This window comes from Aspergillus luchuensis, chromosome 4 (genome assembly GCF_016861625.1).
Source record: "Aspergillus luchuensis IFO 4308 DNA, chromosome 4, nearly complete sequence".
NCBI lineage: Eukaryota > Fungi > Ascomycota > Eurotiomycetes > Eurotiales > Aspergillaceae > Aspergillus > Aspergillus luchuensis.
The window spans coordinates 2,136,672-2,162,238 of NC_054852.1; the positions used below are offsets into that span (position 1 = coordinate 2,136,672).

The window sequence follows — 25,567 nt, forward strand, 5'->3', positions numbered from 1 at the left end:
AGATAGCCCAAACACAACACGTTCCTTGACCAGGGTGTCCGGCATCAAATGACAATTCATCAACCAGAAAAATGAACTTTTCTCACTCAACAGTATCAATATGACCCAGATAATCACCAGAGCCATCAAAAACCAGATACAATTCAACTATTCCTATCCCCAATACCTCCAAAAAAGCTACACCACCGCCGCCAACTAGACATACACAACTATAAGATCTATACTATCAGATATGCAACCTCAAGTCAAAGGCAAAAACCAACACGAAAGAGAAAGAGAAAGAGAAAGAGAAGCCCCAAGCACAAGCACAAGCACCACCCCCCGACCTCAAGCCCATCCCAACCCAGACACCACTCCCACCTCCACCACCAGGCGCCGTCCCACCCCGTTTCCTTCACACCTCCCAAGACCTATCGTCCCTCACCCAGCGTCCAGCAGAGGAAGCAGAAGAAGAACCCTTCCACCACCACGGCCCGAACAACTAGCACGACCACTTCCACGTCACCGTCTCGACTCCCCCATCCCATCACGACTTCCCCAAAGGACCTCAACATCTACCACCATAGAACAGCCCACACCGCCACGTACACGCCTCGAACCGATATATGGAGCCCAATCATACGCCTACTGGCTTGGAAGACTCGTGACCGTCCACAACGCCATACTTTACGCAGACTTATTCAATGCACCGGATCCCGTGACGGGAATTCGCCCACCAAGTGTGTTCTCGCTGGCCGTGTCAAGGCATGGGTATTCCCAGCGGGCAGCGGCTCTTGCTGGGTTGGATAGGGGCGTTACGGGGAGATTTAGGAGGGCGTTCATGATGCTGGAGGATGCGTGTCGTTCGGAAGACGCGACGCGGAGTTATAGGGCGTTTGGATTGGCGTTTGAAAAGGCTCATGGACCTTGTGGTCAGCGTTTTAGGGACTGATAACCTAATGGTAGAGTTAAGTTGTTTAGTCCGTTGTTGGTAGAGAGGTCGTGAGGTTGTGAGTTGTGTATTAGTATACAAAGATGCGTGGTGGTCTTGCTGTGCTTTGTGCTAGGGAAGGACAGATAGTTACCATCATATCACTATTAATGATCCTTGTCTATTTCATTTAAATATCACACTTCCTTTTCTTCTATTTTGATTTTCCCAGCTATTATACATTTTGTAAGACCCCACCTGACAATCGCATTCCTCCGAATTGGGTGGGTTATATATCATCAGTTTCATAAAAATGTCCCGAGAAGCCAGAACGCCGAGCTGCCGTACCTCTATGCAACGCAAGAAGCAATAAGTTTGCTATAATAATATATTCCTTTTCCAGCCCCGTAAAACTATTTCAGCCAACACCTTTTTAGTGGGGGTTGATGAACCCTCATATCTTTATTTGCGGCTCCTCAGGAACGCAGCTACTTGTTCATGCCTCGTTACAAAGAACATGCGCTTGCGATCCGACTTCCATGCCAGAACACCAATCTCCTCTGCATAGCGGCATGGGGCCTCGTATTCTGCCAGACTGACAAAGTCCTTGAACAAGAATCCGGAGGTAGCCTTGACACGGTCCCGCTCCAGCTGCCAGAGACGAATCTGGTCCACCACGGTGGGCGGGAGGACTGATGGGGGAATTCCGGCTTGGTTCGACGTCGAGCGGGAGACATTGTGCTTGCGCATTTGCGGATGGGCGTGAGTAGAAAGATAGGAGATGATTTGGTCAGCGGTGATGCCCATCTCGACGGCCCGGCGGACGGACTGGCGGGTGATTTTGCCGGTGATGAGGTTGGGGAAGCGGTATTTTAGGGTAGTGAACAGAGCAATGAGGGAGATCTGTAGGGGGGATGAGGTATATGCGTATACACGGTAGTTGGTTTCGATGATAATGAAGCCCGTGCCCGCTTTGCTGGAGGCTTCGCCGGCAGGACCGGAGAGAGAGCCCAAGAGCGGGTTGCTCAAGGCGCTGGAGTCGGATGTGAGCGTCGTTGCAAGGCGGGTGGGGTAGAAACGCGGTGCATCGGGCGATTCTTGATAGACGATACCGAAGTCGGCAAGGTCGGTGAGCATGCGCAGTTGTTTCGAACTGAGGTGGTTCTTTTCGTATGATTTTCCGAGTTCGAGACTGCTGAGAAGGAACACGAACGAGAGGACCTCGACACTGTCCATCTTGATGGCGCTGGCGCTCTCGACATAGAGAATCAATATGTGCCACACCTGCGTGCTGACGTCTTGCAGGACAAAGGCGAACCCATCCTGGGTGATTTCGACACGACGATCTCGGATCTCAACCAGATGACCCGCCTGCAGGAGCTCCTTCACGCCTTTGCTGAGGGTCACTTGGGGAGCTCCCATGCCTCCGGTACCGACCATGTATCCCAGCACTCCTTCCCACTGTCGTCGCGCATATTCATCGAGATCGGATATTGAGACTTCTGAGCCCGCAGGCACGTGTGAGAGGACGCCAAAGGATTGTGTCTGGTCGGCGCCGGTGAGGGCATGTCGCAATGAGGTGGCGAACGGGTCGGTGACTTTGTAGGCGCGGACGTTATCCGCTGTGACAGTGTTGGAGAGGATATGCAGTCTCCCTAGGATGGAGAGCGCATTGTCGCGTTCTCTGTGTGAGGCTTGTGTTAATCACAATCACCGCGGAGACCCTTCCAGGGTGCTTGCCCTGCACTTACTTCAAGCTTTCTGATTTAACCCAAGCCTCCAGATCCGCCGCGGGGAGCGGATCCTTCAGGTAGAGAAGTGCCATGACAAAGCATTTTGCTAGTCACGCAGTCAGTTGATGAAGCACTGGGATGGTGAATGCACATGCGACACATACCCAGATCAGGCAGCATGCGCCTGAAAATGGCGAGAGCCGTCGATGGCTGTTGGTAAAGTTTGTAAAAGACGGTGCCAGCAAGGCTTTCGAGGTATTCAAAGGGACGAGAAGATGGTGCGGCAGCCATCTTGTCTGCAGGAGTCACCGCTGCAGCATGATGCGGCGGGAAAGAAATGGGGCGTTGGAGCTGAAGCCAAAGAAAGAAGAAACCAACCAACGCCTGGGATTTGAAAGTTGGAGACGATCGGCCCCAAAGCGGAGCTGCTCCGGCGCGCCAAACAGGCCCCAAGCGCAATGAAGCGGCCGCGGCCGATGATCTCACTTTAAACAATCATCTATCTATCTATCTACTTCGTAAGAAGCTTCACTCTCCCCTCTACCCCAATTCCGTTTCAGCGAAAAAATGACTGCCTTGCGTTTTGTCCGCTCTGTGAGTTACTCACCTATCTAGTGTTGCACTACACTGAGAAGTTATGCCTGTACTAACAATATATATTTGCAGGTTTGGGAGTCCTTTCGGGCTAATTCGGGGCTAGAGCCTCGGTAAGTCATAGAGGCAGACTGCTTTATTCATGCCTGTTCTGGGTTCAGCTTACTGACTGGACCTCAATGGAATTGGTGATCTAGTCTGCTAGACAATGTAAGTTTTTTATGCCGGGATGGCACAACCAGCGTCATCCAGAATTATCCTCAATGGATACACGTCCAGCTGAGGCTTCACTCCAAATCGGACCCGGGGACACCCGTTGATACCGGCTAAATGCTTCGGAACTCTATACTAACAATGATTCCTATCGCACCCAGCTTCGTGTGACTGCTGCCAAACCTGGGTTGGTCAACTTTGAGCTCGATATTAAGAAGGAGCACACGGTAAGCCAGAATCCTGACACTGTTTACTTGGTGACTGACAATAACCAGAACCGCCTGAACATCCTCCATGGCGGCACCATTGCGAGCATGGGTAGGCCACATGCAAACACCGTCTCACATTGAACACGCCTCTGCTGACACCCAATGACACAAAGTGGACCTTGGCGGCTCCCTAGCTGTCGCTTCCCGTGGTCTGTTCGCGACCGGTGTCTCGACCGACCTGAATGGTGAGCAGACAGCAACTTCTACTTTACCCGAAGACCTCTAACACATTATACAGTGACGTACCTCAGCTCTGGTGGCAAAGTAGGAGACAAGATCCTAGCGGTATGTTTTATGCCCTATCTTTTCGTAGTCATGACAAGAAGGAGGAAAGGCATGTACAGGCTAACCCGCTGCATGTGTAACAGGAGGTCAGCTGTGACAAATGTAAGTTCCTTGAACCCACTTGAAAGGCTGCATATACTTACAGTCATCTGCAGTTGGCAAGACCCTTGCATACACGTCGATTAAGTTTGCCAACACTAAGGGTGAAGTCTTCGCCAGGGGAAGCCACACCAAGTAAGTATTCGCATACAAACATATATCTCTTCACTCATAGAAGGCATTGATGTACTAATATTTTGTCAGGTTTGTCGCTCTTGCATGGAAAGACCCTCAAAATATTGTTGAGGAGATCAAGAAGCTTGAGTCCGAGTCCTCATCATCTTAGGTAGTTATTACACATGTCTGGTGCGTTTGCTTAGGCGAGTTTATTGTTTGCTAATATAGTAAACGCTGGCCTCTTCTTCGGCCGGGCACGATAGAGCACATGGATTAGAATGGGGTATAGAGGTCTTTTATGTATATAGAGCAGAACTACATAGCCAATTCTACAGGCTCTGCTTCTATAGTAATACTAATCCTGCTATCAGGCAGATTTACCGACGCACACGAAGCAGCAAAGAAATAGAAAGAAGCCTCATCACAACCATTCAGTCATTCAAATAAAAGCCCAGCCATCCAAGTCCATTCATATATGACTTTTCCTCAGGAATAGATAAAAATCGGGGTTCTCAGTAGTAAGAAAGAAGAGCATGTAGCATGCATACACACATACGGAATGACCGGGCCAGGAGAGAAACAACAAGAGCAACAAGAAACAGATCACGCTTCAGTGAAAGTATGTTCGTGCAAAGGATCATCATCGCCCTCCTCCCCAGCCCCAAGCATGACTTCATCCTCATCCATCACAACCTCCTCGTCGCCTCCCATATCCATCTCATTGTTAACAGCGGTTTCTCCACCCATGGCCTTGAGCTTTGCCTGGGTCATCTCGAAAACATACTGGCCGAGATGTTCGACGCTTTCCATCGGAGTGCCTTGGACTTCGTCGTCCAGGGAGCGCGCAGACGGGAACATCTCGCCAGGGGCAAGCATGAGCTTGTCTGGGCGCTGGAGGAGTAGGTCGAATGCGGGCTTGAGCTCGTAGCATGACTCGAAGACCTCGCGACGACCGAGGATGTACAGACCAAGACGGGCACGGGAGAGTGCAACGGTCAGACGACGGACGTCACGGAGGTAGCCGACGGTGCGGGTTCGGGTGAGGGAAAGAATAACGTCTGGGTTGAGGTATAAATCAGTAAGGTCTCCTTGTACGGGGCGGGTTGTCTCCGTGGAAAAACATACAGTCGTTCTGTTCACCTTGATACTTATCCACCGTCGTGACGATCTTGGGCATGCCAAATAGTCCGTTCTTGGCACAGCGGTGATTCAAGACATCCTTGATCAATGCCGTTTGGCCTGCATACGTGGCAAGGATGGATATCTTGGAGGCCGGGTATCCAAGGAGGCGCATGTACTGGTAGATGGCAACGGCATACTCGGCCTCTCCCAGATTCTGGATGAAGTGGGGAGTAGGTTCACGTTCACCGGTGCCCTGGTAGTCAGGCACGTTGATAAATTGATATTCGTACTGAAAACCGGAGTTGGCTTGCTTGAACGCTGGCGCCGTCTCAACGGCAGGCAGGTTTCCAAGTTGCTGATAACGCCACCGGAAGAGTTCCGCAATGCTGGGTCTCGCGCGGCCCTGCTGATCCAGTGTGATAACAGGAACGCCCAGCCTCACCAACCGGAGGAACAGACTTTGCTCAAAATGGGCGTATTGTCGGAAAGCCATGTTCTGAATGATGGGAGAATTCTGGAGATGGTCACCGCAAAGGACTACTCGCTTCAGAGGAAGTTCGCCATTCTTCATGTTCTGCAGAGCAGCGGGGATGAAGCTCTCGATCTCCGTGATCTGAGCCGCCTCTTCCATGATCACATTGTCATAGTGGAAGCCGAGATCGGCGATTTCCTGGCGGCGCATGGCAGCATGCGTTGATGTCATTGCGATAATTCTTGCCTCCTTCACAAGTAGATAGTTGGCCTTATCCTTGGGCTGACGCAGGATTTCGAATGGACGGATGTCTTCCAGCTCGGAGAAGATTTTGTCAATGTGCCGCTGGCATCCCTCAGCCACGTCAAGGAGTGTCTCCTTTGTCGCTGTCGCATCAAAGACAGGTTGAGGCGCATTGGCAAAGTATGTATGGAACGGGAAGGCCGAGATGATTTCTTCGGTCGAAGCGCTTTCACTGCGAGCCTGATCCCAGAACTTGGCCCACGCAGGTTGGATGTAGACTGTGTTGAAATATCCGGCAGTTTCGCACGAATTGCCATGGGCACCTTGTGCTCCAATGGATGCTGCTAGCCGAATGACCTCGCCGAGGAAGTGATTGCGATTCTCAAGGAAAGATTCCACGCGTCCGTACTTGCTGTAGCTGGTTTCGGTCTCCAGCTCCTCTTCACCATGACCGAGACGGAGAAGATGACGTTCGTCAATGTCCAACGCGACAATCTTCTGGAAAAGCTGGTTCAGTGCTTGATTGCTGTGCGCAATAAGTAGCGTGCGTTCATTGGGGAAATCATGATAGATGTTATTGATGATCTGCGTCGCAACATCCGTTTTCCCTGTTCCAGGAGGCCCGACGATAACGGTCAGCCCTGGTTGAGTGCCAGAAGCAATGGCCTCCACCTGCGCTGGGGTGAATCGAACGGTATTAAGTTTGGGCGCGTCAATTGGATACGGGCCTGGGTTGGGTGGCTTGTATGTCGAGACGCGAAGAGATTTGGGTCCTGCTTCTCTCTCGGCCTGTTCCCTCCGTCGCTTCTTCGATGTTTCCGCCGAAGGTGTCTTAGAAGGTTCTTCTACGTACTCAACTACGTACGGGGGACCAAAGCTTGATGCTTCCTCCTTGGATGGTTCTATGGTTGAACCGGGCAAGCTCTCAACGAGATGCTGCCAATCCAAGAATGTGTCCCGGAAATCAACTGACCTCAATCGGTTAGGCAGTTGTGTGTATTGAGCACCAGCCGGATCTCCGTAACCCAAGAAGATATCCTGTATCCAGGAGGGAAGGGTGATATCCAAGACAATGAGTTTCTGCATCGTCTCAAGAATGGACTTGAAGTTATTCTCTCGCCCCTTCCGTCTGGCTACCACGTTGATCAACGGGTATACATCCGGCTTTCCTCGCGTAAGGCCGTCTTTGTCTGCTTTGAAGGCAGCAGAGTCCAGGTTGACCAGTAACTTCCGCACACGCGGCCTATATCTGTGCCCGTTCGCTTGGCCTGACGCAGGCTCGCGCAATGGACGACCGTTCTCATCAAGCACTTGCACAACCTCTGCTGTTCTAAGATACTTCAGGCCGGGGGTCTCAGGCTCTCGGAAGCCGGGCTTTCCTGCATCATCTGACTGCACAGCCAACAAGAAGACCACGTCATCTGGGCGAAGTGATTCCCACTCCATTCGGATGTGGTCGGCCAGTCTACCCACTTCGATAGCTATTTCAGCCCTGACGAACGCAGGTTTTGCCGATCCGACCTTGGGAGGTGCCACTTCGATGATGGCAGGCTTCGTAATGGGGATGGCCATCCTTGAGAAACCGTCGAAGTTCAATGTCTTGCCGTCCCGGCTTGCCCGAGGTTGCATGCGTTTGACGATCGACTCCATATCCTTGCGGATTTGGAAGAATGCCTCTGACCGATAGAGCAAGAAGGAGCGCCACAAAAAGTCACCGGTGCTAAGATACTGAAGGTTTAGCTTGGGAATGGCAAGTGGCCTGGATCCATCGTATGTCTCGTTGCGGAGCAAAGTAGGGTCGTAGAGATTTTCCTCGGTAGGAACAACGCTGAGCTGGGAGGCAGCTTCCTGGAATGTCGTCTTCTTTTCATAAAAAGACAAGAGAACCTCCATGTACAGATGACGATCCGGCGTTATTTGAGACTGTTTCGGATAGTCTGTACGAAAACCAAGATGCGAGCACAAATCTCGAAGCTCAGATTCCTCCAAGGTAGCTAGTTGACCTTCTAGTTCAGAGCGTTGTTCAATCGATCCGTAATTGGAAAGAGCCAAAATCATCAACTTGTCCTTGAAATACTTCATAGAGGTCCTTTGCAGACGTGCCAACTCTTGGCAGTGGGCATCGTAGATAGCCTGGGGTGACAGAGCCTCCCCGGTGAAGTCATCAATTGCAAATGCGCTGAAATGTCCCAGAAGACCACATAGATCACGGAACAGCGCGCTGTCTGCAGAGCGGTATAGTTGCGACAGGCGGATGACGGACAGGAAGTTGAGGTCTTTCAAGAGCGTGTTCACATAGCGCCTGGTAGGAGGCTGGCTTTCTAGATCCACAAGGAATTCAAGTAGTCGTTCGCAGTACCGCAGATTATCCGCCTGCTCTCTTTCGGGTCCATTCAATCTCCGGAAGAAATCCAAAAGCATGGTGTATAGCCACGATCGCTCAAAGCGCATCTTGGCCTTGCCTGCATCATCTCCTGCATCGTACCGTTTCCCTGCGGCTCTCCATGCTTTCTTCAGTCCTGAACTCCTCGCCAATAGGCGATCTCTGGCCTCCTCGCTCGATAGGTTGTGCCAGATGGAGATCGAGACCAGTGGTGCACATTCTTTGCGTATCAACGGATTCTCGACGGACTGGAAGGCGCTAATGATGAAAGAAACTATCGACAATCGGGAAGAAGTTCCGAGGGATGGATCGACGCTCATTGAAAGGATACGGTGGAAAAGGTTGGAGAAATCCGCCGGTCGATCGGAGAAGATATCTGATCCTTCATCAGCAATTCAAATCGTCCCAGTAGTGCAAACCATTCACATACCCCATATCGGTAAATGTTCCCGCTGCTTGACGCTCACAATCAAGGCAAGCAGGAGCACATGGTAGTTCGAGGCATCTTCCGTGTAGGTCGGCCAAAGAAATCTATTCGCGAGTTAGGCATTGTCGAAGAGGGGAAGTCCGAAGAAGCATTGCGGGAGATGCGCACTTTTCCAGGATATTGAGATTCTCTAGCGTCAGAAGCGACCGGAAGCTGAAATTCTCAGCCTCGAGGGGATCCCAGAGATCCTTTTTAAGAACATCCTGCTTGACTTTGCGGGCCTTGGAACCGTCCAGCCAGTGGGATTTGGCTAACCGCACCCATGCGCTGTCTTCGCGGAAGTCCTCCACAGTCGGTCTGGAGTCAAGGCCCTGCGCCATTGCCTGACGAGTTTGTAGGCCCATTCCGAGACGTTGGGGAGGATTGCTTGAAGGGACTCCGGGGGCGCGGATCCGATTTATCTGCGCAAGTGGTCCGTGGCGGGCGGCGGGATTGGGAAAGCTTCTGGCGCGCGCGTGTCGGTCGATACTGTTAGTAGTTTCCTTAGTTAAACCTCCGGCGGCTAGAACCCGCAGAGCCGCAGCTGCTTGCTTGCTTGCTTTCTTCCCTTTCCCTCTTTAACACTTGATCCTCCTTTTACCTCTCTACGCTCGCAACGACTTATCATCCAGTCCTCTAGCTTTCAGCATGGCGGACGTTGATGTCGGCGCGATCCACGCCTACAGGAGGCTGATTGACGATCTCCTAAATCGCGCAGAACGTGCCAAACCGGACAATCACATCGAACCCCCTCTGACGGAATCGCAGCTGGGCGATTCAATTTGGCTCATCCATGGAGACGACGAACAGTTGGCAGAAGGTCTCAACCAGCAGACTCAGTTTGCTGCTGTAGAAATCGCATTCCGGGAGAAGTTCTACAGTCTTCTTGTATGATATCCCCTCCCAACACTCAAACCCCGGTTCCTACAACAACGTCGCGGAAGCAAGAGCATGGCTAATCAGGAATTGACCCGCAGGCTTCTACCTCGATCGAAGACCCTTCGTTTATCCGCATATGGAACCTACTCGATATAATCTCAATATTCTCAGATAATGGTCAGTTCCTGGTGGAATCGTGGTTATGAATGTTGCCCTGACATCTTCGCAGAGCAGTGTGAGCCCGGCCTCATCTTCTGGCTGATCGAGGAGTTACTTGACAGCCAAACCATTGACGGCTGTCGGAAGGTGTTTGATTATCTAGAATCACGAAGAGAGCGGAATACTAAGGTAGGTTCGCTGGTTGAGCCATTGTCTTTTGCGTCGCATCTGTTAACATCGCCGCAGAAACACTTTAAGCAAAAGAGTTTAATCATCCTACGCTCCTGCAATGAGCTACTACGCAGGCTTTCACGGGCTGAAGATACAGTCTTCTGCGGGCGCGTCTTCATCTTCCTCTTCCAAAGCTTCCCCCTCGGTGATAAGAGTGCTGTCAACCTTCGGGGTGAATACCATACGGATAATGTTACTACTTATGATGAACTTACCAAGGCCGCCGCAAAGGATGTCGCCGATCCGGATGTGGAGATGACAGATGAACCAGAGGCGCCAACAACGACCGAAGGCCTGAAGGAGGACAGTGAAGCGCAAACAACATCTGCGAGCGAATCCCATACACCCGCGCAAGAACCTCCTAAAACCCCACGGGTGGTCGTTTCTAGCAGTAAAGATGAATCTCAGGATAAAGGCGTGGATCTTGATGATCTGTATCCCATTTTCTGGGGCTTGCAGGCCTACTTCTCTGCCCCGACCAAGACGTTTGATCCTCAACATTTTGCAAAATTCAAGACCGGGCTGGAAGCGACCCTCTCTGCTTTTAGGAATGTGGACACAGACCTCGAGAACTCGAGCAACAGCAAGATGTCGGAGGAAATTCGAAAGTCCACCAAGCGGAAGCGGACTACCGATGGACAGGAAATCGCGAGCAGCTTCAATCCTAAGTACCTGACAAGCAGAGACTTGTTCGACCTCGAGGTACGCGATGTTAGTTCAAGTTTTTCGAACCATCCACTAATACATTATCGCAGGTCAATGACACGGCATTCAGGAGACATGTTCTTGTCCAGGCTCTCATCCTTCTTGATTTCATGCTTTCTCTTACGCCAAAGGCAAAAGCCAAGCTAGCTGATTTGACCAACAAGTCTGTCCTTTACGGCTTTGTGTTGAATGACGATGATGTGAGGCTCTGTTGTGTGATGTTCCGTTGTTTAGGATGCTTGCTAACGATATCAGGCCAAATGGGCTGTCAAGATGAGGAAGGCGATCGAGGAATATCTTCAGGAAGGTATCGGTGGTAAATTCTACTATCGTATGGTGGATACCGTTCTTTCAAGGGACAAGAACTGGGTGCGCTGGAAAGCAGAAGGTTGTCCGTTGATCGAGAGGCCGCCCGTTTCTGTATCGGAATACCTAGGCGCTCGTGAGCATGCCACAAAGGTCTATGCAAACAAGCGCCTCCGTACCTCTCCTATGGGGTCACTTGATCTGAAGTTTCTCTCCGAGGGTGAATCGCTGGCAGGGCTGGAAAGACTCAAGGATCCGGAAAGGTAGGTGTCCCCGAACCGTAGAATTATCCGCTAGCTATGGGCTGACGCAGCGTAAGATTCTCCGTTCCTGCTGCTGATTCCTTGATGATGGGAATCATGGACGACGAGTTAGATATCGACACCGCACAGACGAAGGAGGATAGAGAATATGCCATGCGGTCAAAATCGAGCAAAACCTGGCGCATACTACGGCTGTCCGCGAAAAGCAAACTTGCTGAGTTTGAGAAAATTGAGGACGGCAAAAACCTGAAGATTCTGTTCGAAACCCCCCAGCAGTCAGACGGTACACCGCAGGCTCTAGAAGGTACACCTCAAGCCTCAGAGAAGCCACCAGCGGGAAGCGAGTCCACTGGGCATGGGCAGGAGCCTGGAGCTTCCAGCACCGAAAATGAAAACTCCGCTATTGCCACCGAACAGACTCCAGCTAATTCGGTGGAAGCAGCTGCCCCAGAACAACCAAACGATGTGAATAACGCCACTTAGCGCTCTATGAAAAGAGTGACCGGGGCAATGAACATGATTATGATTGGCTTCTAGCTGACGCTTTCTGACGATCGGTCACACACGGTCCTGCGTTGGATCCAATGCAGTTAGTGATCCATGGTAGTCCTGGGTATATGCAACCGAATCACAACACTAAAAGAGATGCCTTGCAGACACCTTGGCTGCCTGAGCCACTGCAGGTTTAGCCAGTGCGTTTGCATTGCTTTGGCCTAGTGCCAGTCTGAGAGAAGTATGAGGCCATGAACGGCGCGATCAGGTGGATGGAAGGAAGGCGGTGGTAGTCACGAGGGAGTTAACTGGGAGGTTACGGCGGGGATGATGATCGGATTGATTGGCCTCCTGCGGCGCCTGGTCCTGAGGCTGGCATGCAACCGTCTTGACTTCGTCATTCTACTAGGGGACACCAAGGGCCTACTTGGTCGCGACCATCAGCAGCCACTCATAGGCAGCGCTCCCAACTCTCACCCTATCCTTTTTCGAGATATTCCTCCTAGTCTGTGGCGACAACGAGGATAGCATCCGTCTATGGTTGGCCTTCGCGCATACTTTTCCTTTCTTGTCTCTTCTGTCTTTTCCTGCCCCTCCTTTCTGTGTCTGCATGCGGGGCCACAGCATAGCCCCCTTCACCCCCCTCTTTGCTGTTTGCATTCTTCAGAGTTCAGGGGTGTTCTAGATACGTTGATGGGTGGAAGTGTTGCTCAGAACCGACCAGGATATTAAGGGGAGGGGGTAAAGAAGAGGTGGGAAGCTGTGGACTGCATGATAGCGTCGTCCACCGGAAATTGAAGGTCACCGGGCATCCACCGCAGGCGCGACTGGGGGATCCCTCTGACGTTTTCGAGTAAGAGCGTGTGCAAAATTGTGTGCACAACTGCAAGTGGCCACATCGGGTGGTCTTCGGGTGATCAGGATAGTCAGCGTACTGAATAATGAAAGAACCCCTTTAGTCGATTGTGACCCAAAGCTTTAAGCTATGAGGGGACAAAACCCTCCTTGATCAGCAACTTTAATTGCACTGGGGAGTTCCTGCATAATCTCATCAAGCTCGGTCCTGTTGTTCGAGACAGGAGGAGGGCACTCGCACGACGGCTTGACAGCGCTGTGGGTTCGCGGATGAGTTGGGCTTTCCCGGAGAAAAACCTGTCATGCGAGATTGCAGTGCCATGGCTGGGGCCAGTGCGCGCATATAGAATATTGCCTTAAGTTTCAAAAAGCAATAATGCAATCAAGTGTCAAGACGACCTATCCATTTGGCTCCAATTAGTTAAATTGGAGGAGGCCCAGTCGGCGGGGGGAGAAGGGCCAAATGTATGACTTGTCGTCAGGGTCCTTCTGGACGGATCGCGAGGCCGATCACTTTTTTTTTCAGTCAGAAACCCCCAGGGACATCCACAGGCCAGGCGAAGTATGTTTATTGCCTAGTGTAGTATAGACTAGTAGAGAAGTGGTCATGATCGATGTGCAACTACTGGGTAAATAGTGTACTGGTGGCCGGTGCAAAACCGTAGTAACCCAGCAGCTCCGACACAGTAGATAGTTACCGAGTAGTGACTAGTAGATGACCCCGACTGATGATGATCGGATAAAGCAAAATAACCGCTGCTTGGCTTGCCGGGATCAAGGATCTGGTTCTACCGAGTGAAAGCTGCCAGATCGATGATGGCTAAAGCATAGACGTCAATTGACGATACTGACCGGATCGCGGCCCTGAGAGTCATGATTTCATATCCATGACATCGTTACCGATCGTACGTAGTGTTCAGTGTCTTTCGGCTTCACTGTCACTTTCCTATACTCCCCCTTTTCAGCCCCCTTTTCTGACCTTGTGTGGATGAAGACTTCATTAATATGAGTACCATCTATCTCCGTACTAGATTGCAAGTCCAATACGTGTATGGCTCAGGGGTGGAAAGGAGCTTGGGAGGAATTGGGCACATAGAATCATCGAAGACAGTGAGATGTCCAAGGAAGGAGCATGAACGGACGGACCCATGGAATCCCGTTGTAAACGATGTTTCATGTTAAAGCCGATGATGACCCGCACGGACCAGATGCGCTGGAGCCATGGAAAAAGTATGGATGGCTTCCGGAACCTGGCTCGATTAGACTAGGATATGGATCCCGGTAGCGACCCGAGTCATGCAATTGTCCTTTGAGAATTGGTTTTTGATTATTGTAATTGTTGGTTATGTCTCCTGCTCGCTCTTGAACTGTTGCCATCATCATCATCATTGTGGTTTAGTGAATGCCATTGTTTGCACTTTGGGACCTCAGAAAATGACTACCATGAGAAGATGAGAGCATGGTGAACCAGCCAACCCAGCCAGCCGTTCCTATCCACACCAGCCGATACAATGTCTTAAGTTAATTTAATTTGTGCGTGGTATTCGAAACTTGTTGACGGCCGCCCCCGCGGAGCTTGCGTAATGGAAGGCATTGGCGCTTATCCACCGCCGTTCCTAGAAAGGTCATTAGCCCCAAGCCAGAGGAGGAGACTAGTCTAGTTATCTGCATTCTGCTCATCCTCTCCTTCCGTTCCATCTGGCGCCCATCCTTCACGATCGATGGCAATAATAATATGATCGTTTATTAAACTCCCGTGATTTCGGGAAAGGCCTTGTCGGTGCTCCAGGTAAAATTGAAGGGGCCCGCGATGGCGTTTCTTATGACTTGAAAAGCCTTAAGAGAGAAATTAAAGTTGGTTCTCCCCAATCTCTTCGCATCCACTCGGGTTCGCTCGATCGGCCGCGATTTGCTTTGGGATCTTCTTTCCCCGCACCGTTGCCAACTTGCTACACGTCGAAAAAGGGCGAAAAGGCTCATGGCTCAGAGACGGGCTCAGCTGGATCCTCTTCTGGAGCTTCGATCCACTGCCCACGATGGCCCTCTTCTTCCCTCCTCCTCCAGTCTCAACCTTTCGCTACCGCAGTGGGTGGCGGCTCCCGTGCTGAGCTGAAGGATCATGCCATGGATTATCCACACCAGGTCTTTCCCGAGATGCTCATTCGAATGCCTACTGTGAATAATAGGGCCCCGAGATCGCAGACGCGCGAGGGGATCCACTATCCAGCCAGCAGGAGCTGAGGGTCCAGCAGATCGGTCCTTTGCAGTTACGCCAGTAAGAAAAAAGAGGGCCAGGGTTGACTGAGAAATTAGAGATGGAAAGCGAATTTTCCGGAGAGAGAGCAATGCATGATGCAGACCCAACCGACCGAATCATCGTCATGAACAAGCCCGATTTGATGATGCTTTGGCTTGCGGCCGAACTCTCAAGCGAGCTCCGAGAGAAAGAAGAAATTACACTCTGGATCCCTAAACCTCGGTCTTTCCTATCTAAGGTTGGGGTTGAAACACGACGACGCACTCTTTCCACACAGCCTGCTTTTTAGTCGATGCCTACGAAAGCAGGAGTAAACCCTGCCTTCCAGGCGTAAAAACTTATCCATCGGGCAATCGTCGCGCGGGATCTTATTCATTTGTCTGGGTCTTTCAGTTTCACTTGCGTCAGTTCATAGTCCGTTGTCCTGTATTCCCAGAGTCAGGGGAGGAGGCATCGCATTATGCCGTGTCCCCGTTTGAACCGAAGCAGGACCTGATACACTTGCTGCCAGATGCCTACGTAGTATTGCGTGGTGCGTAGATAGTATGTACTTACTCATGACAAGCGCACTAATCTTCTGGTTTTCTGGTTTCAATACAGCCCTATTATTGTTCCCTAGCTCGCTTCTGCTCATTTCCCTTTCGCCCCCGCTTCGTTGGGTCCCAAAAGATTGGATTTCCTGGACATTGATTAATGTTAAGAAGAATATCTCTTTCAGATTTGTTTTTTCAACATCCCAAGCATCTAATTGGCTACCACACCAAATGTTATCCTCTCAGCTTTGACCTATCATTGCCACCAGGTCAGCACTGGTTCTGATTCATGAATGCATCATGCACGCCTTGCAGATGTCGATGTATCAAATACTCCGGCGTACTCCGTACTCCCAGATAGGAACTTGTCTGCTCAGGACTGTAGATAAAATCCCTTCCACCGAGTCAACACATATATAATGCGCGTCATTGATCGACATAAACCAGGATAACCTAACAATTATGTCGCACTGAAATCTGCCAAGACAACTACTCCTACTACTCTGCCGCGTAGTAGTAAACTCTAGATCACTGGAGATTTCGATGCTCGTTCGGCAGCTAGCCATTCAATCCACTGCAGTTGGTATATTCAAGAGCGCACTTTGAAGTGTAGCACTACGAAATGTTCGCCAAGCTGTGCTTGTCCTGATAGTAGTCACTCAGTATCTTGTGTACACTTATCTACTAGAGGCAGGTGGCACTGCAGGGCTCCGATAGTAGGGCGCTTGCAGAAGGGGAATGGAAATGAAATGAAATGAAGCAAGTCAGTACAACTCCAGTTGGAATTCCACCAGTCACCCTTCATCTGGATAATAACGATCCATTGTTGATTGTCTGATTATCGGTGAAATTACCTTGGGCCAATGAAGGCGGCAGACAGCCTGCTGAATGTCTCCATCCTTAAGTCTTTAGTAAGTACTTTGTAGGAAGTGGTTTAGTTAGTTAAGGCTAGTAAGACGGACTTGGTTGCGCACCCCGTCGACCCACCCCAGTGGGGATTTCCACCTGTCGGAATCGTTCAATGGCCGTCTTGTCCCTGTCCCTGCGGTTGTGCCTTTCTGTCTTTTCTTTCCTTCTTTCCTTCCCCTCATTCGCTTTCGTCAAATCTTTTATTCCCCTTCCGATCGGGCGGCCTATTGGCTAGACGAATTGGATTTGTTTTTCTCTTTGGGTAATTCCTTGTAGTTGATCGGAGGAGAGTATCCTCCGTACCTGCGGCAGACATCATCATGATAAGGATCACTGCTGAAATTTTACCAGAATGGATCAGGATATTGGTTAGTATCCAGTGCAATATGTTCCCGTCTTCCTGTCGTCCTCCATCTTATTCTAATTAAGTATCCCGATTAATTTGTTGTCTTTTACAATTTTTTCAAAATCTCCCCTTTCCCCACAGAATCAAACAGAAACATAGTCATAGCTCTCTAAACCAGTTTAGGCAAAAATTACGAATACTCGAATCCCCTATTATCCTTCCATAGGTACAAGGTTCACTATGCTGCGTAGGTGGCAGGTCGTAGGTTCCTTGGGAGCGAGGCCAATTAGTAAGTACGTAGTAGCAGTAGTAAATGGTATGGTACCTTGAGGTACTGAACACCTATCAGTAACTCTAGTGTTTTCTGGTAGTAAATACTGGGAGAGCAGGTACCTCCAGTACAGCCAGTACTAACTAAGTATCTATCCCAATCTACTTTCAGTTAGACCAAGGTACCCGGGTCACATTGTTCTGCCGTCTCATTCGCTCGTGACCCCACCCATCGCTCCTTCTCCTTCCACTACCCTGCAGCCCAGCCAGCCTGTGAAAGTTCACCACTTGCTTTTTCCACCCCAAAAACTGACCTGACTTCCTCTTCCTCCTCCTCTTCCCATCTTCCTTTGGTCTTCCATCGCCCACCCCCCGCTCGGATCATCTGTATAGATGCTACTCTGTGCCCCCCCGCGTCACTACCTTCTGTTCCCAAAAGTAAGTCACAATTGGGTAAGTACTTTCTATACCTTCCTCTCTCCAGCTTTTCTCTCTATTTTTCTTGCCGAATATCACCCGAGTTGTTTCATACAAGCGTCTGAAGTGGAGCAGGAGGGCTTTCCACTTCCAATCCGTCCGTTTCTTTCCCATAATTTCCACCCCTCTTTTCTTCTGTCCGGTGGAGAGGGCACATGAAATCCGCCACGGTCGACAACCGTTGACTGCAAGGCTTTTAGCGTCACGCTCGGTTCAAAGCCCGTTCAGCTCGCCTGGTGCAAGGTCCGCCTGGTGGCCCTGACTGGCGTTCCGGTGCATTCCAGCCTCGTTCCTCAGGATCCTAACAGACACGCTAGTTTCTAGCCAGTCCACTGGCGCTAACCACCACGGCGCGACTGCAATTCGCCGTACCGCTTCTGCTTCGGCCGCGAGAGGTTCGAATACTCTCGGAGACAACACTCATCGGTTTCTCCGCAAACCCTGCCTATCCTTTTCATCCATCCATTCACCCACCCAACAACACATCTCTCCCCTAACCCCCTCCCTCCCCCCTCTCTTCCCTGTCTAAGCTTCCTTGGGTTAAAAAGGTTGTCGAACCAGGTCAGCCCCATTTGCCAGTCCTTGGACTGCCAACCCAAGATAGTCATTCTTTCGACAATTCCACGTACCATATACACGATCTTTGTACTTCGTCGGTACTCCGTCCTGCCCGTCCGTTTGGGGCAGTGGGACCGACGGAAATGCACTTCCTGACCTCAGTAGCAACTCCTCCGTACAGACATGCCACTATTACTACTCCTATAATCATCATCTGTCCGATCCATGTCGGCACCTAAGATGGGTGACAGCTACGCTATCCAGGATGGTGCAAATCGGTCCCAAGAAGTGAGGAGCTGCTATCATTCTATGGCTGCCGGCCTCCACTATAGCCATTTCGCGCCAGTCCTACGTCCTTTGCCCCTGTTGAAGGGGGGTCGTTCCTGGACTTTATTACCTTTAATTGTGTTGTTCAAACCCATCACCCCTTTCAATTTAAATCCCTGACCCCTGTTTATCTTTCTTGGCTCCTCAAAGGCTCATCCGTCAGCTCGGACTCCCATGCATCTCCAACAAATCACCTGAACGTCTTCCCTGGCTGGTGGCGGATAGTTCGCTAAGTGGCTCCGAACCTAATCCGTCTGCCTCGATCCATGACCGGTGTCCGGCGGATTATGGAGCCAACGCCCGACTAGTGCTGTCGGTAGACTAAGTCTCCCACATGGTGTGCCTACTGCCGCCGCTTCTGTAGCAGGGACGGTTGTCTCGGATGACTCAGGACAGGCTCCAGGCCGGCGACCAGGGTCTAGTATTCTGTAATATGCAGTATTGCCCCTTGAGAGGCCGCGGTTGGCTGACAAGCACACGCTGGTTTGCGGGTTTCGAGCTAGGGAAATCTCAGCGTCCCAGACTTCCACTGACCCGCACGGTGGGATGCAATGGACCGCGGACGGGGTTGCCGGTTCCACGTCGGAAAATTTACGAGCAATAGAGTATGCCGGATGGAGATTACTAGAAACGGTCGATGGTTGTTTCGTCCACTCCATGCATGAGAGATTTACCCGTTACCTCGACTGAAGAAGCACCTCGCTCATGAACGATCACGAGCTGGCGGCCCTCTTGTCTAGTCACTGAATTACCGGGTACATGGCTGTTATTCAGGTTTGCCCGAGTCGGTTTGGCCTCTTGTGGATTATCAGTTCGCCACTTTTACTTTAATGATGTACCGTGATGTTGCTGTCTTTCCATCCATGATACCCACTGCACATGCCATCCTCGATCTCTTCCCGTCTTCCACCTTAATTTTATTTATTTTGTTTTGTTTTGGATTTCGAATTTATTTATTTTATTTCTATTTTATTATATTTTATTTTTTTTCTTAATTCTCCCATTTTATCTCATTTTTTCTTCCTTCTCTTCCCGTCTGTCCTCCATATCAGATCGAACGCGGCTGCGCAACCGTGGTTCAAACCCCTATCGAATAGTAAGGCGCAACTCATAGTCTTCTCATCCCCTCCGTGACGTTCAAGCTGCGGACTACCTGCTGCCCTCAAAAAAGCGTGGTGATCATAAGCACCTTCGTTGGCCAGTACGTCCGATGACAACATCCGGGCCTACTACTGCTGGTTCTGCTGTCTAGCCCAGAGGGGTACACTACTAGTCGTCCTGCGATCTACTAGGGCATTGGACTGGGAGCTGGTCCAACCTGGAAACATCTCCGATCCCCGTTCCCTTCTTTTCCATCATTTCCATTGCTTCTCTTTCTCTCTCACTCTCACACTCTCTTTTGGCTCTGAGCCTGATGTACACCTACCTACCTCTGGGGAATTAAGTTGGGTTGACACTTGTAGTATGGTGCCAGATCTTCGTGTACCGAACATCTAAGCTGTGGCCCGTTCAATCCAATTTCCTGTTTTCTGACGCTCGTTCCTTTATCTTATTTCTCTCCATTCGTTTTATTTTATCTTTTTATTTTATTTTTCATTTCCCCAATTTTCCCACACACTCTTTTTTTTTGAGTTTGTTCCTCCGCGTTAGCATCAAGCATCTGCCTATCGTTGGCCAATACTCCCTGTATTCAGGACTGAAGGCCATTCGTTCCTTCAGAGGTCCGACACTCGTCCACCGACGAACCCTTCCGTCGTGTGCCCTCGGTGTTGCATCTTTAGCCCGAGGACGACGACGACGACGAGGGTGGTTGTGGTGCTGTTTACTTTTGGTGGCCAACTTGAAAGTGGATCTCTGGTTGGCCGTGACCAAGGCCTTTCGTTTGTCTAACGCCCTGCGTTATTTCCACTACCGTGATCGTGCTTTTGTTTCCGGCTTGGGCTAAGCACGGGTTAATCTGCTCTATAACCTTCTACCCACCGTCCGGTAGTGTTTCCCACCCCCCGCCCCGGCCGTATCCTAGGACCCAGCAAAGGGATCGACCTTCATTTCTTGCCGTTCGCCGTTGGTCCCAGCGGTGGCCGAGATTCTCCTTTATCGTTTCGGGGGCAAGTCAAGGGGAACAGTCTAAAGTAGGAGAGCAGCGTGGTTCATCTGTTGCGGCTTGTCCACAAGTCTCACTACTATCAGCACAGCCAACCCTGCCTTGTGTCCATCTGTTCTCTGTCTCCTTACTCCGTACTCCCTAAGTTTCTGCAGAGGACCGGCCAACAGGTTCTTATTCTCTGCCTCCCTCCGTCTTTCATCTCGCGGTCCACGGCTCGGAGATCCTGCGCTTCTTCAGCAAGCGCCCCGACTGCTCGTGCAGACCCACCCTACTCTCCCTTGGCTGCGATCCTGGTCGCAGCTTCCATCCATAGTCAGATTTATACAGCAGTGCACCGGATCTTTCTGTCCTTTTGGACCTACTTGCACTAAACTTGCCCCGTTGTGACGCTCTTGGGGATAGCAGACTCTACTTCTATCATGTCAATCAGCGGACCGTGTGTCTGGTTGTCCTCGTTGTCGCCACCTTCGACTTCCCATTTGCCCGCCATAACGAATCATTGGTCGACAGCTTCCTGGAACAGTGAGCAGGCATCGTCAAGACCGAGGGCCCTGCCTTCCAGGCTGCCCGGGTCGTGGGAAAAGGAGGGCGAGCCAACAAAGCCGTCTACCAGCGGTATGCAACCACTTGTGCTCAAGGCTGAGAATGCCTTCACAGCTGCGGCTCCGTCGAATGTATCGAGCCCGGTACAGCAGCGTTCTACAGGGCCCGCTTCCGTCGACAATCGTGAGAATCGGCACACAGAGACAGAGGGCGATGCTTCACGTGTGAAGATGGAGAAGCACGGTCACGACGAACTTCAGCTCCCAAGGCCCCAAAAGACAGCCAGTCCCCAGGTCACAACCCAGAAGACGCCGGAGGAGAAGGACAGGGAAGCTGCAGTACAGCATGAAAAGGAGAAGGATGATGGTGACGCCGACATGCTCTCCTCCGATGATGGGGCAGGGTCGTCAGTAGGCGGTGACAAGAAACAGTCATCAGATTCAAAAAGTGAAAAGAAAAAGATGAAGCGCTTTCGGTAAGCAAATGGTTGATCTCATCAGAGGCTATGTACTGAACTAACAATTCTTTGTAGACTCACTCACAACCAAACTCGATTTTTGATGAGTGAATTCACACGTCAGGCTCATCCCGATGCCGCCCATCGAGAGCGACTGTCGAAAGAGATCCCTGGTTTGACTCCACGGCAAGTCCAGGTTTGGTTCCAGAATAGGTATTACCCACAACTCATATTTACAGAAGCCACTCGTACATGGTCACTAACGCATATGTGGCAGACGAGCCAAACTCAAGCGGCTTACAAGCAACGACCGAGAGCGTATCCTGAAATCTCGAGCGTTGCCCGACGATTTCGATACCACTCAAGTGCTACGCACTCCGTTCGACCATAAAACACCAGCAGAGGCACCAGTTGCGTCTCCCCGAACCCTTCTGGCACGTAATCCTGCTTCTAACTCCTTCAAGATGTTACTCACAGATGGCCTGCCCCGACTAAATGATGATGATTATGTTATATCCCCTCTGAGCTCGGCTTCAACAACAAATGGTTTCTCGGCGGCTGCAGACAGGCATTTCGAAAGTTATGCTCAACCTGGAGTCATGCCCGGGAGAGGAGGCCCTGCACTGTCAGACCTTCACAGACATAATCGCAGTGCTTTCCCATTTCCCAGATCGAGCAGTTTTTCTGAGTCCTCCTTCAATAGCGGACTCAACTTCCCTGGGCGCTTTTCGAGGCCTGGAGTGGAGCCATTGAGCCATCCCAGCATGGCTTATGGTCGCCGTCCGGTAGACTACGCATTGGGTCGGCCAGCTAACGGCATGGTCGTTGGATACGATCACCAGCGGGCGTTAGAGGGCTCCGTATCACCCACAGGTCCACCCGATCAGTCAATCCACTACAATGTGGACAGTCACAGTATGTTTTCCCCTCTAGAGCCATGATGAGCAGTGAACTGACATATCCCGGCATCAGACCAGCAAATACCTAGTTATCATTCTTCATTGGCCATGTCAGCTCCCAAGGGGTATGGTGGCATGGAAATAAACTCTCATTTACAGCAACATGGACGGCAGATGCCTGCCCTACAATCCGTGCCAGTCTCAGACGCGCCTGACTACCGGTCCTACTCATACGACCATCATCCATACGGCATCAGCCACGCGATGCCATACTCGCAAGCCAATGCTTCCAGCATGAGTCTTCCCGCCTCATTTCCTTCCGATACCGCCCAGGGGGCCGTTACGACCTCCGCCGAAGACCGAATGAACCATCCTCCACAGCTAATCGACCCAGCCAGGGCCAAGTTTGGCGGCCAAACTTTTGAATACGCAAACTACCTATAATCCAGGGTTTCTGTGGAAATGGAAGCCCCATATTATGCTTCAACAATCGCAGTGCATCCCATAATTCTTACGGAACTCTACCTCATTTAATCGGCTGCGGTTACATACATTCCTTTTGGCTCCTGGCTTTTGCACCCATTACAGGAGCCTGACTATCATCTCCTAATCTCTTTCCTTTTCCCATTCTTCCGACTTTTCTTTCTCGGCCGCTTCCTCTGCACTTGCATTCCATATTATCTCGGAGGCGGAAAAATGCATGTATCTTTCAAAATCAGCTAGCTTTTCTTCGGCGGGTCATTAGTGGCGTCTGATTTCAGCCTGTTTTCTCTCCAGTCTTCTCTTATTTCTGAATTCTTCTAGGCGGGCTGCGTGCATTCCTTTGCTGGTTCTGTTTCTCTGGTCTTGCTGCCCACCTAGCTTGTGTTTATTTTTTGGGGGGTGGGCCAAGGAGGCTGCCGTCGGTTTACACCTGTACATGGACATTATATTCTAGTTGATAATTATTAAAGGTTATACAAGATACTGGCAACGACCGGCGAATGGTGCAATCTCCAAGACTGTCTTCCCTGCTATTGCTTTTCGACCTTTTCCTACATTGAGGTCTTAGTAAGCGCCGCATAGAGTCTACGGCATTTGACTGCTCGGGAGATATACTGTAGCTCCCGCGCCGATCCAACAGTCGGTGCTTGTTCCCGGATCGACCCTTCGATAAGAGTTTGGAACATCCACCGGCTAGGTGATTTATTGCCTACTAGGGCGGAAGGATACCTGAACAAATGATTCAGGACAAAGTGAGTTGCTGTGCCAATGGAGTGATATCATTCTGTACCATACTAAAGTAATACTAGTAAAGTAGTTGTGCGGCGACCAATGACAACGCTCAAGATTGAAGAAGGACTGGGCAATAAGCAAACATGCCACCACCAGTCTACGCTCGTGGATTACAAACGCAAGCGATCTGTCTTGCCTGAGCATTGATCCATATTGGGAGGCATTGTCGAATCAGAAGAGGGCGAAAGGCAATGTCTGATGCTTTGAGATGGTCAGCAGTCCGCGATCGCCCCCGTCCGGGCCAATGAGAGCGCGGACATTGCTAATCGCGCCCGATCCGCCGCTCAGCAGAACTCGACTGCGGCAAGTATAAATCCCTGCTACAACCCCATCGTCTTTGCTTCTTCAGCATACATCATTCGAATATCTTTCTCTGCCTTGGGAATCCACTTGAATCGCTTCTTTATATTACACACTCTTCGTTCTCTTTGATCACAAAACGTTCTTCGTGAAGCCTTAGAAAGATCGATACTTTGAAGACTACTACTTAACTAGTCTCCGCTCCGTCCTTGATTACGTCATATATAGTCCTTGCTCCCTCGGTCTACCGATCAAGAACTACTATATTACAACAAGCGGTCTTCCGTCTCTTTTATTTTCTTCAGTCAAATCAATATCCAGTCAAAATGGTCCACCCTTCCTCCACCTGCTGCAAGACCTCTGGTGATGGCAGCTGTGTTTGCGCTGCCCAGGCCAAGTGCTCCTGCGGCAAGCAGAACGCCCTCCACTGCACCTGCAACAAGGCTTCCACCGAGAACACCGTGAGCGGCGCCCGATGCTCTTGCAGTAAGTCATTTTCTCCCTGTCTACGCAGACTTGAGACACACATGCGTTCAGCCTGGTGCTTCTGCGGACCAATCGCTAACATCATCTCCAGGAGCTCGTCCTGCCGGAGAATGTACCTGTGAACGTTCGGCAACTGAGAACCACCCGGTGACGGGAGCCGCCTGCCCATGCGGCAAGAGGTCTTCCAGTAAGTTTTGAAGTGTCTGGTTTCGAGATGATTCCGAGCTAACAAAGACCTTAGCTTCTTGCACCTGTGAGAAGGCCAGCGCCATTGACGCTGCTGTTGGTCTCGAGACTGACTTCACCACCCGGGCCTAAAAGTCCACTCCTACACCTTTTTGCGGAGGTTCTTGATCGAGTTCTTCTTGACTGTTACTAAATTGCATGCTCTTTGGGGTAACCGGTGTTCTTTACGGAGTTTTCGGGGGCTGAGATTGACCGGATTTATGGTTGCGTGGGTGTTTGACTCTGAATTATTTTGCATTGCCATAGGCTATTCTCATGGGGAAGCGGGAGGTTACGCAGGATCAGTGACGAAGAATCCAATTATGTCTTAGAATTATACCTAATGCGATGACTGTCTGAAAACCCGAACTTAGTGGGGAGATGCGTGTAGGAGTTGTTTCTCGAAGATTTCCTGGTTTCTTCGTCACCAGTAGCAGGGCAATTACTCTCACCGACATGCAAAAGGACAATTTCAATTTGAGCCAAGAGCGGAAATGAAAAATAGCAGGGAAGATTCATCAATCTGCGGAGTGATGTCCCTGCTGCAGTATCCCCACCCGATTGCAGTGCCTTGAAATCCGATAAGGTTCCTGTAGATCTAGAACCACTCCTCTTGAGCACAAATGCAGTTTGTGGGTGGTGTGTGTAGAAAGTTTAACGCCACTGTCGTAAAAATTGATATAGCTTAGCAAGCGATCATCCAACATAGAACTCCAAAATAAACAATGATTTTCTTCACTTTTCCTCCAGGAGGATAAGCAGCAGCTCCTATTCCATAAATGGGGTTGACAGATGCACCGCC

General features: G+C 50.6%; 7 protein-coding genes across 7 annotated transcripts; 3 read left to right on the forward strand and 4 right to left on the reverse strand.

Moving 5' to 3' along the window:
• Positions 1-666: 666 nt before the first annotated feature.
• Positions 667-822, reverse strand: AKAW2_40736A (uncharacterized protein; the record flags this gene model as incomplete). The annotated part of the gene is made up of 1 exon (XM_041689097.1): positions 667-822. The coding sequence occupies one exon, from the start codon at positions 820-822 to the stop codon at positions 667-669; it is 156 nt and encodes a 51-aa protein (XP_041542816.1).
• A 550-nt stretch (positions 823-1,372) lies between these two features.
• TFB2 (TFIIH/NER complex subunit TFB2) lies at positions 1,373-2,934 on the reverse strand (the record flags this gene model as incomplete). Its single annotated transcript, XM_041689098.1, has 3 exons — positions 1,373-2,594; positions 2,662-2,749; positions 2,808-2,934. The coding sequence occupies 3 exons, from the start codon at positions 2,932-2,934 to the stop codon at positions 1,373-1,375; spliced, it is 1,437 nt and encodes a 478-aa protein (XP_041542817.1).
• Positions 2,935-3,210: 276 nt separating this feature from the next.
• On the forward strand, positions 3,211-4,389 carry AKAW2_40738S (PaaI family thioesterase; the record flags this gene model as incomplete). Its single annotated transcript, XM_041689099.1, has 10 exons — positions 3,211-3,237; positions 3,310-3,350; positions 3,435-3,447; positions 3,612-3,677; positions 3,726-3,768; positions 3,833-3,904; positions 3,958-4,004; positions 4,088-4,106; positions 4,160-4,238; positions 4,308-4,389. The coding sequence occupies 10 exons, from the start codon at positions 3,211-3,213 to the stop codon at positions 4,387-4,389; spliced, it is 489 nt and encodes a 162-aa protein (XP_041542818.1).
• A 434-nt stretch (positions 4,390-4,823) lies between these two features.
• Positions 4,824-9,271, reverse strand: AKAW2_40739A (RNA helicase aquarius; the record flags this gene model as incomplete). The annotated part of the gene is made up of 4 exons (XM_041689100.1): positions 4,824-5,278; positions 5,346-8,816; positions 8,871-8,971; positions 9,036-9,271. 4 exons carry the CDS (start codon positions 9,269-9,271, stop codon positions 4,824-4,826), a joined length of 4,263 nt encoding a protein of 1,420 aa, XP_041542819.1.
• Positions 9,272-9,554: 283 nt separating this feature from the next.
• Positions 9,555-11,932, forward strand: AKAW2_40740S (THO complex subunit THO1/HPR1; the record flags this gene model as incomplete). Its single annotated transcript, XM_041689103.1, has 7 exons — positions 9,555-9,794; positions 9,884-9,962; positions 10,015-10,133; positions 10,191-10,877; positions 10,931-11,080; positions 11,136-11,449; positions 11,506-11,932. 7 exons carry the CDS (start codon positions 9,555-9,557, stop codon positions 11,930-11,932), a joined length of 2,016 nt encoding a protein of 671 aa, XP_041542820.1.
• Positions 11,933-20,999: 9,067 nt separating this feature from the next.
• Positions 21,000-22,923, forward strand: AKAW2_40741S (homeobox domain-containing protein; the record flags this gene model as incomplete). The annotated part of the gene is made up of 5 exons (XM_041689104.1): positions 21,000-21,598; positions 21,656-21,793; positions 21,858-21,990; positions 22,045-22,495; positions 22,553-22,923. 5 exons carry the CDS (start codon positions 21,000-21,002, stop codon positions 22,921-22,923), a joined length of 1,692 nt encoding a protein of 563 aa, XP_041542821.1.
• Positions 22,924-24,364: 1,441 nt separating this feature from the next.
• Positions 24,365-24,709, reverse strand: AKAW2_40742A (uncharacterized protein; the record flags this gene model as incomplete). The annotated part of the gene is made up of 1 exon (XM_041689105.1): positions 24,365-24,709. One exon carries the CDS (start codon positions 24,707-24,709, stop codon positions 24,365-24,367), a length of 345 nt encoding a protein of 114 aa, XP_041542822.1.
• Between the last annotated feature and the right edge of the window lie 858 nt (positions 24,710-25,567).